At 45.8% G+C, this 16,884-nt stretch overlaps 1 protein-coding gene across 2 annotated transcripts; it reads right to left on the minus strand.

The window, feature by feature from the left end:
- Positions 1–1,544: 1,544 nt before the first annotated feature.
- Positions 1,545–12,168, minus strand: PDCL3 (phosducin like 3). Of its 2 annotated transcripts, XR_006166795.1 has the most exons (7): positions 12,116–12,168; positions 10,499–10,628; positions 9,721–9,811; positions 8,919–9,062; positions 7,846–8,054; positions 4,659–5,659; positions 1,545–3,508 (listed from the first exon to the last, which is right to left on the minus strand). XR_006166795.1 is itself a non-coding variant. In XM_042806127.1 (6 exons), the coding sequence occupies exons 1-6, from the start codon at positions 12,119–12,121 to the stop codon at positions 5,517–5,519; spliced, it is 723 nt and encodes a 240-aa protein (XP_042662061.1). In that variant the 5' UTR covers positions 12,122–12,168; the 3' UTR covers positions 1,545–5,516. The 2 variants fall into 2 exon arrangements, 1 of the variants encoding a protein (XP_042662061.1); XM_042806127.1 differs by having other exon boundaries at positions 1,545–5,659.
- Positions 12,169–16,884: the final 4,716 nt, after the last annotated feature.

Genomic DNA, 16,884 nt, shown 5'->3' on the forward strand with positions numbered 1-16,884 from the left:
TGTCCATTAACATCTGCTACATGGACTCTTCTGCTTTAGATCATATAATTCCTTTCTTATTTAACATTTGAAGTGTTAAACAGAAACAACCTCAGAATTACTTGATATTTCTCCTGCCATTTTTTAATCAGACCTCAATTCCTTCAGTCAGTTCTGTAAATTAAAATTAATTCGGCTAAGTCCTGAAAAATTCGGCATGGTGTCAAGAGATGAAAGTTTTAACACATTGTATTGTAAGTCAGATCGTTCATCAGTCTCCTACACAAGCTTAGAGAGTCTCTTGCAACTTGGATTTTCTTTTTTAATGTTTCTGCCTTCCATGGGAGGGAATGAAGCCTTTCCTTGCATCACAAGAGCCATCTGCAACTAGATAGACCTAAGAAGTTCAATACTTTTTATAATTCTGTGAAGAGCTAAATGCATCAATAAAATACTTTGTGTCCTGCAATACTTTGATGACTGAATTAGCCAAATAAGATTGAAATGAAGAGTGATTTATAATTGGCTGTAATGAGAAACGAGTTCAACTGCCTTCCAGACACCTGACAGGGAATAGATTAGTTTTAGCAACATAGTGATTTAAAATAGAGAAGGGACAGCCTCTTTGATCTCAGTGAGAGTAAAGTTTCCTTAGACATGATCCAATCCCAACAAATACGCAGCGAAAGATTCATATAACAGCGCTTTTTTTACCCCCTTCACAAAACAAGAGGTAGTCCAACTTCAGTTACTGAGGTTTCTACTAGAAATCTCATTTCCCATTGCCACACAGCCCATGAAATAGAAAACTTCCCTAGATTTAAAGAGAATAATGACAAATTATTGTGGACTTGAGTTGATAATACAAGAATAAAGAGTACGCCTTAACTTTCATGGGAGTTGCTGTAGATCAGAGTTACTTTCTTCCTGAACTCTATGAAGACAAGTATTTGTGTTCAGCTATCATGCTAACTTCTAGCTTAAAATCATGTGCTTATTCTGTACCCTGATCCATCAGAGATGGAAGCACACACCCAGCTTTCTCACAGGGAATCATCTCACCCAGGTTAAACTACTTCCAGCAGTAAGGCCGAGCAAATATCCACCTGAGCATATTCAGGAAGTCATGGGCTGGACCCAAAGAGGAGGTAGGCAAGGCTGAGCTGAGCCCGGGGAAAAAGGACCTGACCGAAACAGGTACAGCACAGCACGGGCATTCAGAGGACACTCCCTCACTTCACCTCCTGCGATCGCAGTCCTGCCGCTGCTTCTGCCCACGTGCAGGCCCCCGACCACGGCTGGACTAAGCACCTGGAGCACTGGCAGCTTAACTTGCCCCTCCATGGCCCTACCCTGCTTGCACACCACCTGGCTCTCCCTCTGCACGTGAAGTGGATGTAAAACATTACCCTCCAGGTTTGGCAGGGTTTGGTGAGTGCAGATTGTGAATGCAAACAGGTCTGGGTAAATGAAAAGCAGTGATGACTTATTCAGATCAGGGCAGCCTGCCATGAACGTCATGTGGCTGCTCACATAACCTAGGTAAGCAGTAGACTTCAGACGTGTACCATAAAGAAAACCTTTTTTATTATTAGTGGTTCACTTACATTTCACACAAAAAACTCCAGATGACTGTCCACTAATGGTAAATCATCTGTCCCTGTCTATGGCCCAGGGTTACCTTTTCCCCCCCACCCGCCGGCACCGCGGCAGTGTGGGATGTCAGGGATGCTTTGGCAGCAGTATACAGGACTGTAACTCAAACAAGCCTCAGCACTGTTTACAGGATCACTGCCTCCGACATCTCCCCATGATAGCTGACGGAAAGACCCTTATCACACTGGTGAGAAGCAAGCATTGATCTAACACTAACTGTTGACAGGCTGCAAAAATACAGACAGTGCATTTAGCAACAGTGTCCCAAATCTTAGCAAATGAGAGTTCACGCTCTCCAATTATTTTCTCCCATTATACTGCCTCATTCTGCTACGTATATTAATTGGCTGTTTTGGTTTGCTATTTAGCAGTCAACTTCCTTTTAAACTAAAGCTCATTCACCTTAACTGTATGCTTCCATAGCTTCTGCTCCACCAAAAGGTTAAACAGACCTCATTATCCATTTCCTGCAGAGACCTAATTTCTACAAAAGGCCTTGAGCAGGGCAATATGATTGGCAAGAGAGAAAATAAAATTACAAGAAGCTGGTTTCACACTTAGCCAAATACCAAGAAGCACAGAGACCATCTGAAATGATGCTCCACAAGGGTCCCAGCAGCTGGGCAGTACATTCAGCCTCTTCTTGTCTGTGACTATTCTCTCCTCTGCCCCTTCCAGCAGGGAATCCTCAAACGGCTTCCCCTGACACGTCAACACATTAAGCAGCTCAGGATAGAAGACGGTACCAGTCAAACTGTCTCCATTTCTCCCGAGTTGCTGTAAGTTGCTCAGTGCTGTCTATTGAATGGCAAGGCAGCCCCTGCTGTAGCCCTGACAGCAGGGAGCAGGCTAGAAGAGGCCATCTCCCCCTCTCCTACCTAGTCACCTGGGTAGGCCTGATTCTTGTGGGGAAAAAGACATATCTACTGCCCGGGGGTGCCATAAGTGTCATTCATGAGTGTTGGGTATCTGGCTCGCCACAAACAGCTTGGGGCAACCAGATGCCCATACACAGCCCTAGTCCTCTGGGTGGTCCCAGAGCCCACAAAATCCATTAAACTCCGTCCAAAAGGGGAAGGCAGCTGTGATTGTCTTTCAAGACCCTGGTGGAAGAGAAGACCATAACAGAAAGAGCCCAAAGTCCCACCTTCCCTTTTTATTTATCCAAGGGTTTATCACACCACATGCCAAGGGCCTAAGCACTTTGGTTCAATTCTCACTTGTGCCTGAGGGGCTCAAACCCGCACCAAGGCAGTGCCTCATTCACAAGGGGTGAGCCTTCCACTGAGGGGACACCATCCCATCTAAGATGGCTTACTTTGCAGATTAGGGAACAAGAATCACTGTGCCAGTGTGGATAGGAACAAGCAGGAAATGTCTGAGGAAGGCCTGTAGTTTCTGGAGTAGAGGGTGTGAGCATCCCCCTTCCAGAAGGGGGGCTCAAGACACATCCTCTTAGCTGGGAGCCACTGGCTAAGGTCCTTACAAGCTGGTATGGTCTGGTCAAAACACACACTCTATCCTTCAGCTTTCTCTGCTGATTAGCTCTAGCAGGTCTATGGTTAGTATCCTAAGGATGCCTGTCTGTCTTTGAAACACCAGTTCTCCTGATTGAACAGCAAGCTTTAGATCAAGCTCTGGACAGACTCTTCTGTAGTCCTGGCTCAAGGTCTTGCTGCCTGTGCTGTCCTGTGCAGGCTGTGAAGAAGAGGGCTGCCCTGGAGCCGGTCAAGCACTGGGACAATCTGAGGAATCTTCATCCCTAGATGTTTCCAAGATCCCATAGGACAGAGCCCTCAGCAACCCCATCTACATGCAGTGGTCATCGTGCTTCGAGCTTCTCTCCTACTGCGGTCCATAAATCATCCATGCTCTAGAAGACAGTGAAAGGCCAGCTGCAATGTTATTGCTTCTCTGCCTCCATAGAGGCACTGAAGTGGGAGACAATAAAAGAGGGAATAATAGAAATAAAGTATCCAAAGCTTTGCCTACTTTTTAAATTAGATTTCAAATTGAAGTTGTCACAGCAACGATACACAAGATGGATTGCAGATTCTACCTCCCCTTCCTAAAAGGTTTCATAAACTTTAAATTATAAACAAGTTGAGAATAGTATGGCAGCTGTGTCTGCATCAGTAATTGAGACAGCTCAACTACAGCAGATCTGGAGGGAGAGTCTGAGGATGCAACATCCACTCTACACACATTTCACAGGGTCTTATTTCAGGTTAGCAATAGCCTAGCTCTTTGGACTGATTTTCCTTCTGGGAGCTGCTCCAAAAGGAAATAAAAGTCCATGTCCTCAGAGGTCTCTCCAAAGCACTGTTAAATGAGGACAAAAAAAAGATAAGCAAAATATGCAGCGCAGGGGAGAAAGAGTTGTCCCCTTCCTAGATTGTAAATTGTAGGTAAGTACAGAAAAACGTCAGGTCTGATAGCATTCTGGATAGTCCAGTATCAAGAGAAGTGTGGTGGTATGTAAAATAATAATATTCAGGATTTATCAGCTTGTATTCTGCTGCATTTGGCTCACCCGCAAAATGTTAATGTTTTAATTGTTTTGCCAAAAAACACAAAAGAGAAAAGGAAACGTAGGTGACACTCAAATCACCATTCAGATCTGAGAAGCAGCTCTCCATCAGAATCCTACAACTTCACCCAAAGTTTAAGAAACAGTTATTCATTTGAACTACACACTGATTTGACTGGGGAATCAGAGTGCAAAAAACATGCTTAAAAGTTGCTATGAACTAATACAAAACTAAAATAAAATTGCTTTTTATAGAGCGTTGCATTCTGTACCATCCACCCACAGAATCCATCAGCAATATAACAAAATGTCCTTGGGGCAGCCTTATTAGCAAAAGCTCTTGGAGCTTGTTAGCCCAAGCGTAGACAAATTGAAAGTGTAGGTGGGCATTAAACCCAATCCAAAATAAGCAAGTAGCTCCAAGTGTCAGCAGATCTATAATTATGGTGGTATTTCAGTTCACTCTCTCCTAAGGCCTCAATTATTACTGTACCTAGAAGATGGAAGGCTTTAATATAGAAAGATGTAAGGTCTTTAGACATCGTTTTCCCTTCCATTTGACACTACTGTAGAAACACATTAGACTTGTCTTTGTGGAGGAAGTCAGCCGCTTCACACTCGAGCACCACCATCTTGAATTTTCTTTCCCAGTTAGCAGTAAAGATGGTGCAGGAAGCTCAGCCCCTGTGAAAGGCAAAATACTGCTGCTAAAGGAAAGGGGGTTCTGGACTCGGAAGGTTCCAGGAGATGCTGGCCATCACCAAGGCCTCTCCCAAGACGTCCGGGGTCCCAGTTCACAGCCTCACGCTGGCCTCCCTACCAGAACAGGACCACGTGCCACCTCAGGTGGCACCGACGTCATGGGTCACCTCACCTAGCTCTCCCCAGTCCAGGATGCCCGACATCTACACACTGTGTGCTAAGAGAAGGCCCAATTAAGTACTATAACCCATTGTGTAAGACCAGCTACTTAAACATGATTTACATGAGTTAAGCTTGTCAAAAATAGTGCACTAAAATCTAAAATATGAAGTGGCCTTAAAAGTCAGCAATTTACTAATAAAATAAAAAACAAGAGACCTCTGTTTCTACTGATGTCTGTATTTTAAAACTTTGAGTAATATTTACTCAGGCTTCAGAATATAAAATATCTTTCATGATCTTAAGTGAAACTGCAGTAAGTTTTTTTGGGTTTTTTTTTTTAATAAACTTTTTTTAGTTTCTAGATAAATGGCTGTCTTGAAATACGACCCTTCTGGGGCTCAGCAAGATCTTGATGAGCATCTTCAGTGCTCTAGGTAGGAACGCTGGCTGCAAGTGTACTGGATCAATCTTGATGCAGTCACAGGAGTTAGTCATCCTCTGAGTCACTCTCCCCCCTGGCTGGGACACACGCCCTGACTGAGGACATGAGCTGGTCCTGAATCTGCTTCCTGGGGTTCTCTTCCAGATCTGTCTTGATTGCACCCGACTCCGAAATCTTCCACTCCAATTCTGTGCAGAGCAAAACAAGAGAGCTATAAATGCAGGGGAGCAAACTGTAAAAAGCCCACTCAGCTGACTTCACTTATCACCCTGCCATCACCACCACCAAAACCAGGGCCCTGCTCTATTCCTCCCCCTCCTCTTCCACGTCCAGGTCTCCAGTCAAGCCCTCCCTTCAGAGTCACTAGTGCTGGCAGAGGTTTGAGCCCAGGGAGCAGAGCTCAGGGTACTGCTCTGCAGCCCACCGGTGGCACCCCCAGTGCCTCCCTGCTCCCTTTACAACCAGAAGTGCAAAAGAAGCGATTGATGCAGAGGAGCAGCTTGAGAGGCAACTCTCAGTGGAAGTGAATTCCACCTCCTTCTAACCACGTAAGGGCAGAGGATGGGTTTGCACATCTGTTGCTGGTGAAGGAACACTGTTCATATATCACAGCTGTTTCCATCATATACCGAGTTCACCACAAGCAGAAAAGGTAGGGAACAGATCTGCTGAGGGGCAAAAAAACTGTAGCAATTTCATTTATACATATGAATTACAGGGATTTTTCAGGGATGTACTATGTACTCTGTAAACACAACTCAACCCTTTCCCACTATGCTATGCACTGATTATTAGTTCCTTTGTAAGGCAGTAAGAGAGACTTCACCATTATTAGGCCTATTAATATATAGGCCCAAACTAGATTGCTTCCCAAAAGTGGTAGAAAGTCACTACAACACACTCAGTTGAAACTTTTCTCCTAGTCCTGCTAGCAACCCTATCATTAAATCTAATTTCCTTTGGACATTACAGAGTCACGAATACAACCTCACACTTTCTTTTGTCTCCCGTGGAAGTCACCTGGGCTGAGGGAAAAGGGAAGAAAGAAATAAGAGGAAGCGCAGAATTTCAGTGTCCAGGTTTCTGTGACGACTCAGTCACCTTTGGACCCTCACAAAATCAGCTATTTATTTGCTAAAAATGAGAGAAAGCTAACTGTATAATTAGGCAACCTCTGTAGTTAGTTAGCTGTTCTCAAATCATCAATCTCATTGGTGAGCTTTTCCCCTTCTGACAGTTCGAGGCAGGGGAGAATTTTCTACAGTACACACCCAAGATATCCTGTAAACTTCACGGTTATAGTAAAAAAAAACCCTTTGCATCCTACCCCAGTACAGGCAGTGACACTATTCAGCAGGGGCCTTGAAATGCTGCTTAACTGTGGTTCACTTCAGATAAAGATGCCCTTAAAGCCTGACCCTGAAACAGACTGAAGGCATCTGGACCAATATGCCTACTCAGAAAGCTGATGAGTATCCTTTTAACTGAAGTGAAATCCTCTAGGTTACATCCGAGTTGCATCTGCTTTCCACAAAGAGCCTTTTTCACTGTTGACCTCTGTCTTTAAGCACTGCTGTAAGACACCATCCCCGACCAACCGTCTCCAAACGGCAGCTCTCACTGCAGAGCCACCGTGCTCCAGGAGACCTGCATCAGTGCCCTCAGCTCCTGCAGCACGTCAGACCAACGGGGCTGCGCGGGGCTTGACTCCAAGCTGCTGCGATGGGCGAGGAGGAACAGATGCAGGGAAAACAGTGACCTTCAGGAAAGGCAACCACCTCTCCCCACGGAGCCCTGTGCCCCCGAGTCACTGAGGCAGGAGCTTAACATGCTGCCATCTCTGGGAAGCAACCCAATTTCAGGCTAGCAGCCCCATTTGGACAAACAGGCAGGCTCTCTTTAAAGGTTCACGAGGGGCAGAGCCTGCATGTCAGGAAGGTACAATGGACAAATATATGCCATCAGCTTGGAAATGAAACAAGAAGCCCTACAATGCAACAGGCAAGCACCAGCTATCAAGTACACAGATTATCAATTAACTGGGGGCAAGGTCAGTCATTCATGTACAAGAGCCCCCAAAAGTGTGTGTGGGTACTATTGACCCTTTAGTATTTTCAGAAAAAATTGTTTCACTCAACACAGGGTGTGAATAGTTGCACATACATAAAACAAATACGTTGGCCTACTCAGCCATTCACTGCTTTTACAAGACAGCCTTAATTGTACCTTGTTAAGTCATAAGGGTGCCAAAAAAAAAAAAAAAAAATCTAAGAAGATTTTTAGTATCTCCCTTCTGCTCCTAAGCCTCAGTTCTCTCATTCCCAGCAGAGGAGTTTTGCTTTTCCTTTGGAAGACCAGAGATGCAGACACTCACCATCCCTTGTCAGGTTCATGCCACCGAACACCAAAGGCCCGATAAACTGAGCTTTGATGTCTCCCTCCAGGTATACAAATATCGTAGGCAGGTTTTTATCAGGGTAGTTGGGAATGCAGGTGGTAGAGATAGCTTTGATGAATTTCACGTCTCTAAACTTTCTTGCAAGCCCGCTCATATGTTGATTTATCAAGGCACAGAGTGGAATTCTGTGAAGAACAGCAACAGACACACATAAGGGGGGGGGGGGTGGGAAAGACAAATTAGACAGTAATCTACTCCAGAAGAAAGGTCAGAAATATCAGCTTGATGAGTAGCATTTATGAAAACACAAATGTACCAGAATCAATTTCTGAATACTTTTGTTGTCCAGTATTCCAGCATTCAAAGGAAATCAGCATCACTGGAAGTTTTGGTGGGTGGTCTTTTTGTTTTAAGGTATTAGTAATACAGCCTTCCCCTCTACCATACAGAAAGACTGATTTATGAAGATAGGGTATTTAGAAATTGCGTGACCAAGGACAAAACAGAAAGGAAAAGCAGCACCTGGAACAAAGTATGCAAATGACAAACACCTGTGAGGCAATTACAGACAATTAACAAAATCAAGTATTTCTAACCATTTCCAGAAAATTCTAGCAACTTAGACTTTTTTGACAAGTTTTTCCATCATACTGACAGGACTGGAAACCCTCTTCAGTCTGTTTTTATGCCTCTAGAAACCAGGCTAAAGACAAACAGTGATCCTTCCAGTGCACAGCCCTGTGCACTTTATCCAGAATAATTTCCAAAGCTTAGATACTTCAGTGGCAGCAGCTACCTCTATGGTAGCTGTATCATACAAGTCACATTGTGCTGTGTAGATGTATAAATAAAAAAGCCACTTTATGGTAACACTGTTTTAGAGCTAAGTTCTGCATTCTTGAGTCAACAGTAATGAAATGACTAATTAAATTTTTTATTTCTTAGAACTCCAGAATCAGCTCCTTAACTTCCACAATAGCTACACATTTGTCTAGAGTATTTTCAGCTACTGACAGTGAAAGGTTTAAAGGTTAAAAACAAATTCTTACCCTTGTTTGTAGAGGTGCAGGACTACCCATACACCTTTTCCAGCTTTCGTAACCTCTTGAACGTAATCTTTTCCTGAAATCTCCAAAACTTCCCCAAATTTATTCTTCATTTGAGCTGCTTTCATTTCTGCTAACCTTTGTTGCCTGAACAGCAAAGAATGGAAAAGAGATCTTGAGAATAGATGCATTTTTGACAGAACACTTAAAGGAGCTGATTGAAACCTAGATTTCAGAGGCACATTACAAACTTCTTCAAACCCCAGAGCAAAAAAAGCAAGCTGACATACTCAATAAATGCTTTTATATTTGCATCACAAGTTAAAACTGACAATATGCAAGTACAACTATGTTTCGTAATTTTTTTCTTCATTTCTGACCTCAGACAACATTTATTCTGCAGATACTACAATACCTAACTAAGCAGCAAAAACCACAAGAGATGGTAGAGATAGTGATAATGGAAAACCAACACTGTAATTTTGTAAATCTGCAGCACCTTAATCTCATTCATGCAAAAACTGAGAAATCTTGGAGGTGATTTTCAAAGCTCTCAGAATCCCCAGCCATGCACTCAGCAGGTGCACATTATCTCTGCAAAACTAGGTTGTAGACAAAGGACACTGAATTTAAACTCAGTTATCCTATTAAAGACACTTAGAAGCTCTACCAGAGACCAGAAACACAACCCACTTTTTCTATCATAAGGCCTAACAACATCCTTCCTCTTGAACAATATCTAACAGCCTATAAAAGAGAAAACCTCCAATTTGCTTTAAAGCCAAATTCTGCATGCTGCTCTAACCTGTACATTTCAATAGCCTTCTCATCTTCCTCATTAAACTCATCTTCATTCTCTTCTAGTTCTTCCAGAGTCATGTCTTCATAAGTTTTCACTAGAATGGAAGAAACATCAAATCAGAAAGAAATTTATTCCAAGCTTAAAACTCATCAGCTTTTATCAAGCCAAAAGGATTTATTTACTTTAGAGTCAGGTTAACTATGGGAAATATGGCTTTTTTAAATTATTGCTACTGGATTTTTAGAAAGTATTATGCACTTTAGACATATAGCTGGAAAGACAATGATGTAAAGGACTCCGAGATGAAGGCTGCCTACACTAGCACACGAGTACTTGCACTAGCTTCCAAGTTCAGTGGCTGCCGCAAATCCGTACCTCACACACACACAGCAGGGATGCCTGAACAACGGAGGGAGGCGGAAGCATACAACAGGTAAGGTCATGAGGTGCTTTTACTTGCACATTCACATGGTAGACTCCCTTCGCACTGTTTATTTCAGTTTTCAAACATTTACTTCTATAAAAGTATGGAGCTGACATCAAGACAAAGCCTTCCCATGCTGGAAGAAGCCACATGTTCAAGAATGTATTTGTTTGATACTGTTAACAGATGACCACCTGATACAAGAAACAGCTTTGGTACCCCTTACAGACGTGGAGAAGGACACATTGCCCTGCAGTCACACAAGCATTACTGCTGGCCATTCCTTTGTACAAGCTTCCCCCAGGAGCCATCCCAAGACTCATCCTGCTCTGCTGCCTGCGTTGGCTGGTCACCCACCAAGAGACTTCTGAAGGATGGCAAGCTGCTCCTCTTCCTTTGCGCGCTCCCGTTCCTCCAGGTTTTCCTTTGGAGGAAGGATACCTTTCTTGCGCAGGATGTCATTCCACTCCGTGTCTTTATTTGGGTCCTAGAACAGAACAAGAAACGAATGATGTGCATTCAAGGTGAACTTTACCACTTTCAGAACTTAACAGAGGCAAGTTTTCCAAGAGACAGAGCACGCAGCTAAACTGGAAACTGCCTGGATGGTGACAGAAAGTCACAGCGTGCATCCTCCTGATGCTAAGGCTTCTTTGCAGGCTCAGGAGACGCACCCTGAAGAGTGACTTTATTTTATTCCATCCCACTCACGACACACAGGTGGTCTTGGCTGGGTACAAAACTCTGAAGGACTGGAGCCATCGCCGCAGCTCCCACAAGGCAAAAGGAAAAGGTGTCAGGGAAGCCCGCTGGCCACAGCGCTCGCGCACAGAGCCTCAGCAGAGAACAGGCCGCCGCGCCGGCGGTCACTGCACCAGGGAGCGCTGGTGCAAGGGCACACAGCCACCGGCCTGCCAGACCTAACTCTGGATACACCGGATAGCTCCTCGGCAGCTTCAAGTCAGTCGGATTACACGAGTGCTTAGAGAAAAGCAAGCCCGGACTCCGTCAGACAAGCCCATTGCTAGGAGCCCAGATCTAAATCTATGCCTAGACTGCGCCTGAAAGTTAAAGAGGCTTTACTGTGAAATAGTCACAATAATCCTGCAAAGTAAGGCCCATAAGCACCCACATCTTATTACAAAATTCAGGAGAAGTTTTTCCAAGTTAGATAGCAATATTTTTTTTTTTTAAAATACATGAAAATTCAGTGATAAGCACTCACATACTGATTTTGATTCCTTAATGTCTTAAGTTCACTTTGAAAACTGAATACAACACCTATTGCTTTGCTTGCGTCAATACAGCTTACACCAGGTCTGTTAAAGACCATCTCTCTTTATACAAAGCCACAGTACTTCTGAACTACCAGGAAAAAAAGAAGACAAAGGAAAAAAAAAATAAAATAAGAAAATAGAGTAGCGCATCTAACAGCACACCAGATTTTTTTTTATCATTATTATTTTTTTTCTCTGACGGTGGTCATTTTTCCCTCGACACTGCATTTCACAGCATCTACCATCGTTTATCAACACACTGACAAAGTGCCTAAAACACCCACCCGCCCATCTGCTTACTACAGCAGCGAAATAAATATCGTATTTAAAGAAAAAAAAAAAAAAAACAAAAAAACAAAACAAACAAACAAACAACAAACATACACACACACACACAAAGAACCAAACAAAAACAAAACAAAACCCAACAAAACAAAACCCAAGAAACCAGCAAACCGCCACAAAACCAAGCCATGGCGCTTCACAACAATCCCACCACACGACGGCCACCTCCACCCCCAAAACAGAGGGATGAAACCGGGCTCCCCGCGGGCGGCCGGGGCCGGCGGGGCCCGCGGCCGCCCAGGCGGGGGGCCCGGCCCCGGCTCTCCGCCCGCCCGGGCGGGCTCCCCCACCCCCGCAGCGCAGCCCCGGCCGCACAGGGGCCGGGGACGCGGGGCGCCCCGCGGCTGCTCACCTGCATCCTGCCGCCGGGGCCGGGGCCGGGGCCGGGGCCCGGGCAGCAGCAGCAGCGGCGGCGGCGGCGGCGGCGGCGGCGGCCCGGAGCGGGGCGGGGCGGGGCGGGGCGGGGCGGGGCGGGGCGGGGCCGGTCCCGGCGTGCGCGGCGCGGCCGGAGGAGGCGGCGCTCCCGGGCGGGGCGGGCGCAGCGCGTGCCCCAACGCCTAACATGGCGCGTCTCGGGGCCGCGGGGCCGTGGGAGGTGTCGCGGCGGGACCGCCCCGCGTCCTGTTTGACAGCAGCGGGTCCGGGGCGCTGCGGCTGGATGAGTCCGCGGGTGTCCGCTCTTGCTGGGGGGCTTCTCCCTTCCCTCTTCCTCTCCCTCAGCATCCCCCGTAGCCGCCACAGTGCCGTTTTTCAAAGAGTCAGGGTCCCCCCCGCTGCTCCTAAGGGGGAGCCACGGCGGGCGCACCGGGAAGAGCAGCGTGATTAAGAAACTTCCCCGCCTACCCGGGCTCACCCTGGCAGGGCCCTCACTGCTCCCAGTCCCTCCGGCCCGAGGGTGTGGAGCACCTCGTGCCTCATGGAGCAGCCCGGCGGTCTCTCCAGCAGCCCTGGTGGGCACCCACTCGTCCCCGGGCCTGCAGGCGGCCGTCCCTGCGTGCCACCCCACGAGTGCTTCCAGAGGGGCTTCGTACGAGGGTTGTTCGTGTAAGCCATGAGCCCGCATGGCCCCAGCGGGGCTCTGAGCTGCAGCCCTGCCTGAAGCCCGCCTCAAGCAGAGCTCTAAGCTAAGTACCGTTCTTCTGGAGAGATGCCCTTACCCTCTCCTCATTCCCCTCAAACCAGCATCAGCTCGGAAACGATGGAGGATGGAAGTCACGGAGGGCAGAGGAATTCCTGCCCGGCTTCCAGGCGGCACAGCCTCGCAGCCAGCACAACCTACAAAACCTTTCCTCGTCCCCACGCTAAACCCTCACCATTGCAGCTCGGCCCTTGCCTTGCCCCTCTCATCATTGTTTCAGCAGCACCCACCGCGATGTTATAGGTACATTAAGGCCAATCACATCCAAATATGGATTAATGAATCTTTATTAAGGTAAGAGAGCAAATGCAGCGCTGGGGTGGCCAAGGAGTCGCAGCTCCGTCCAGGCTCACCAAATTGTTTAAGTTTCAAACCCCCTTTTATCCACACAGCTGCTGGTTTCAACACCTTCTGCACGCCTCCTGGCTCCTTCTACAATCTTATCTTCTTCATTCTTCAGTCCTGTGGTCACCTACACCTTGTCCTTCAAGTCTGGGCCAATTTGCAGCTCCTTTGTCTTTTCTGGCTCAGTGGTTTCAGTGCCTCTCTTATCTCATGGACAAGGGATACCAGAGACGGCCCATTCTGTTCTTTCTCATTCCATTGCAAAGGAGTTACCACCCTTTGATATGGATCATCTGGTGAGCATCCCAAGGAGGGGGGGGGCTGTTGGGTTGGTGTTTCCTCAGATCAATTCCCCCCTTTTCGTTTCCCAGTAGTAAAGTCTTTTACTTTTCTTAAAATTTGGATCATTGTACTAATAATAGCTTTAGCCTAAGAAGTAATTGTTTAATTACTTTTAGCGAAAGCAAAATTCTTCTATTATTTATCACAGCGAGGCATACAAAATCGTGTTCTCTAAAAGTAGCCTGCTAAACACACCTTAGAAAAGAGTCATGCAGTGGAGTGCAGAACAAGGAATTTGATATAGAATTGAAAAACATGTATTCTGAAACTCTTGTATTGGTGGTTATAAAGAAACAGTGAGCTACTTCCCAGCAGTTTCCAGCCCTCCTTTCTCACCTGTGAAGCAATCAGGCAGGAAGAGAAAACGCATTTTCTGTGAGTCAGCCCTGCTAAAACGAGTTCATGGGCACCCTTGGAGCGTGGCGGCAGAGCTGTGAGCCCCTCTCCTCTGTCCCAGCCCCGGGTGGCTTGTCCTTGTTGGGTGGCGTGGCTCTGCAGAGCATGCAGGGGAAGCAGCGTGGCCATGAGACCTGGGATCCCAGCCAGGCAGCGTGCTGGGCTGGGCATGGCCTCGGCTCCCCACACGAAACAGTCAGCATCCCGGCGCTACCGTGTACCTGAACGCATTAACCAAACTGGGCACTGTCATAGAAACACCCCAAATAAATTGTCAGCTATAGGGAAAACTTCCCTAGGAGCATCCAAATACTGCTGCTGAGTTTTGGGGCGCTCCTCTGCCTTAGTTTTTCTTTGTAACTCTTCCCTTTCCCCTTCATTGAGACTCATTTTATCCCTTTGCATTTCATATCCTGCTTTATTTCTCCACTGGGTTCTCCACTTTTTGTTCACTGTTCTGTTTAAAAATAAAATAATCAGATCTGTATTATCCATTCTTATCAGACATGGTTATCAGTACTTCAATTACTGTTAGGATTGGGTCATAGCCAATTAGCATTACAAGAAATTGGTGTCTCGATAGTTACTTTTATTTTTGCATCTATATGAAAGCATCACTCAGCAAACACTGAGGAGTGGGTCGAGTGTGGTGACCCCAATCCATTTGAAATCAACAACCCATTCCCTTAAAATGTGCACCTCTGCCCCTTCAAAGAATTGAGCAGGCCTTGCATTTTCTTCTCAAAGGCACACAGCAGAGAAGAAGGGGGAAGAGGCCCACTCCCACCTCCCCCTCCTTTTATGCTCTAGCCTGATGGTGGGCACACTCACCCAGAAAGGGGGACCCCAGCCCTGAGTCCCCAGAAAAGCACCCCCAAACAATGTGCCAGCAGGCCTTAAGAGTGTGCTTGTTCTGGGCATGCGGAGAAATAACTGTGTCTCCGCTCCACCAAGGGCCTGAAATGGAAATTAAGAAGCCCCGTTATAACACATTGTAACAGCACAGAGATCCTGTTGACACCCACATATCCTGAAGCGTGCTGGGGCACTTACCCTGTGCTAAGTCTGTTTTACTGAAGGAAAGGCACAACAACCTTTTCTGCCTCTGAATTCAAAGAAATGGATAGCTGCACTTTTTGAGAGGTTATCAGTCCTTATGGTGAGCACTTGGACACGTGCAGGGTGCCCCGTACCCATCTCGCAGGGCCCTGAGGTGGAAGAAGACTCACCCCAGCCCCGCTTGGACTAAATGTCCATCCTTGTGGGAAAAGCGGCTGTCTGAGTGATAGATGGAGCCACAAATATAAATTATGTGAGAACTTTAAATCAGAAAGCAAAGGGCTATGGAGTCTTCTGTCAAGGCAGAATGTAAGCTAAAGTTTTTTGATACCACAATTTTGGAGTCTTCTGCAGGCACTCCAAAGTCTTTTGGCTCTGACCCACCGTTAGTACCCAGCACATAGAACCAGAGGCTTAGCTGTCGACACCAGTTTTGCTGTATAAATGTCTTGTCAGAACCTGGTTTGAGGACCTGCTGGTTTAACGGTCATCTTCTGTGGATGAAATACCATTCACACCCATGGCTCTTGTACATAGCTGGTTGCTATTTTGAACACCAGAAAACAAAACCAGAAAAAGCATGAGCAGAGACTGTGCACTCATTTTTCAAAAGGTGCTCAAAAATATCCATTTGCATTAGGTGAGATTTTTGTCCAGGTAAACTGAGAGGAACTAGCCAAGGCCCCTTGGCACCAGAACCCCTCTGTTCCCACAGTAAACCCTGAGCCCCATCTGGGGCAGAGTTACCAGAAGAGGGGACAGAAGCCCAAATCTTAGGAACAGCCACATCACATCACTTGGTGGGGCTCGGACACAATGTGAACAAAGCATAACTCACTCTGCTGAGGACACACATAAAGCAAGACACAGTTTCCCCCCCTCCCACACGATTAAAAATATATCTACTTTATAAAGCATGTCCCCTATGTACTTTTAAAATCAAGCTTCAGCTGGAAAGAGAGGGTTGTTTTTACACGTTGTGTACAGACAGAAATACTCCAGCCAGAGTGGGTGAGAGCTGGAAGTGCTACAGTGAGACTGAAATATAACTGCAGCTCAGCCCTGGGAGGCAGCCTGGCTTCTTCCCTCCCCCCAAGAATTTGCTTCTGGGCATCTGTAACATATTTCTTCCATTTCCCCTAAATCAAAGGTTAGAAGAAATATGAGCCACATGTGAATATGACTCATTAATTGTCCAGGTGACCCACTTAGGAGAAAAAGTTGCTAATAAAAAGGTTCTGCCCCAGGGGTAAGGGGAATAGTGTTATGTGGTTTGCTTGCCTTTGGGTGTAGCCTCTAGCACAGCACAGAGTAGGCTAAAACAAGAACTTTTGAAGGTAATGGGATATATTTTTCATTTATAGTTTGTAGTGAAAAATTTGGTATTATTGTGGATTTACATTATTTTGTAAGTTAGTTGTATTTGCAGCACACTATGTCTGTAATGGGAGTAATTAGAACATGAAAATTATTGCCTGATAATAGGGATAAAGTTATGGCTATGGAGACTGAATTCCCAGTTTCAGAGTTATGGCTTGGCTTGCTTGGATTTTATTTTGGGTTGGGGATTTTTTGTTTCTCCCTCCCAAATCTTATTCTGACTTTTCTTAAATATTGACATCTCTCCATAAAAACTATATAAAATTCCACATGTTAATCTAGTGATGGATATTCCTGTATATTGTAAACAACTGTTATGGAAGTTAACTGTCCTATTTACTCATAGATTAGAAAGGTTATTTAAAGTAGTATTTTTGTCACTCCCATTGTAAGAGTACTCTAACAGGCCTGAATTTCCTTAATTGTGAGTAAATACACAGCGATTTCTGTTCTTCAGTTTA

This window comes from Tyto alba, unplaced genomic scaffold (assembly GCF_018691265.1).
Source record: "Tyto alba isolate M040663 unplaced genomic scaffold, T.alba_DEE_v4.0 Super-Scaffold_45, whole genome shotgun sequence".
Classification (NCBI taxonomy): domain Eukaryota; kingdom Metazoa; phylum Chordata; class Aves; order Strigiformes; family Tytonidae; genus Tyto; species Tyto alba.

Excerpts from the sequence above, each read along its gene's own strand:
- PDCL3 (XM_042806127.1), bottom strand. Across the intron at positions 9,812-10,498 it reads CATCCTTCAGAAGTCTCTTG|TGAAAACTTATGAAGACATG; the intron begins GTGGGTGACCAG and ends CTTCCATTCTAG. Across the intron at positions 5,660-7,845 it reads CATGAACCTGACAAGGGATG|AATTGGAGTGGAAGATTTCG; the intron begins GTGAGTGTCTGC and ends TGCTCTGCACAG.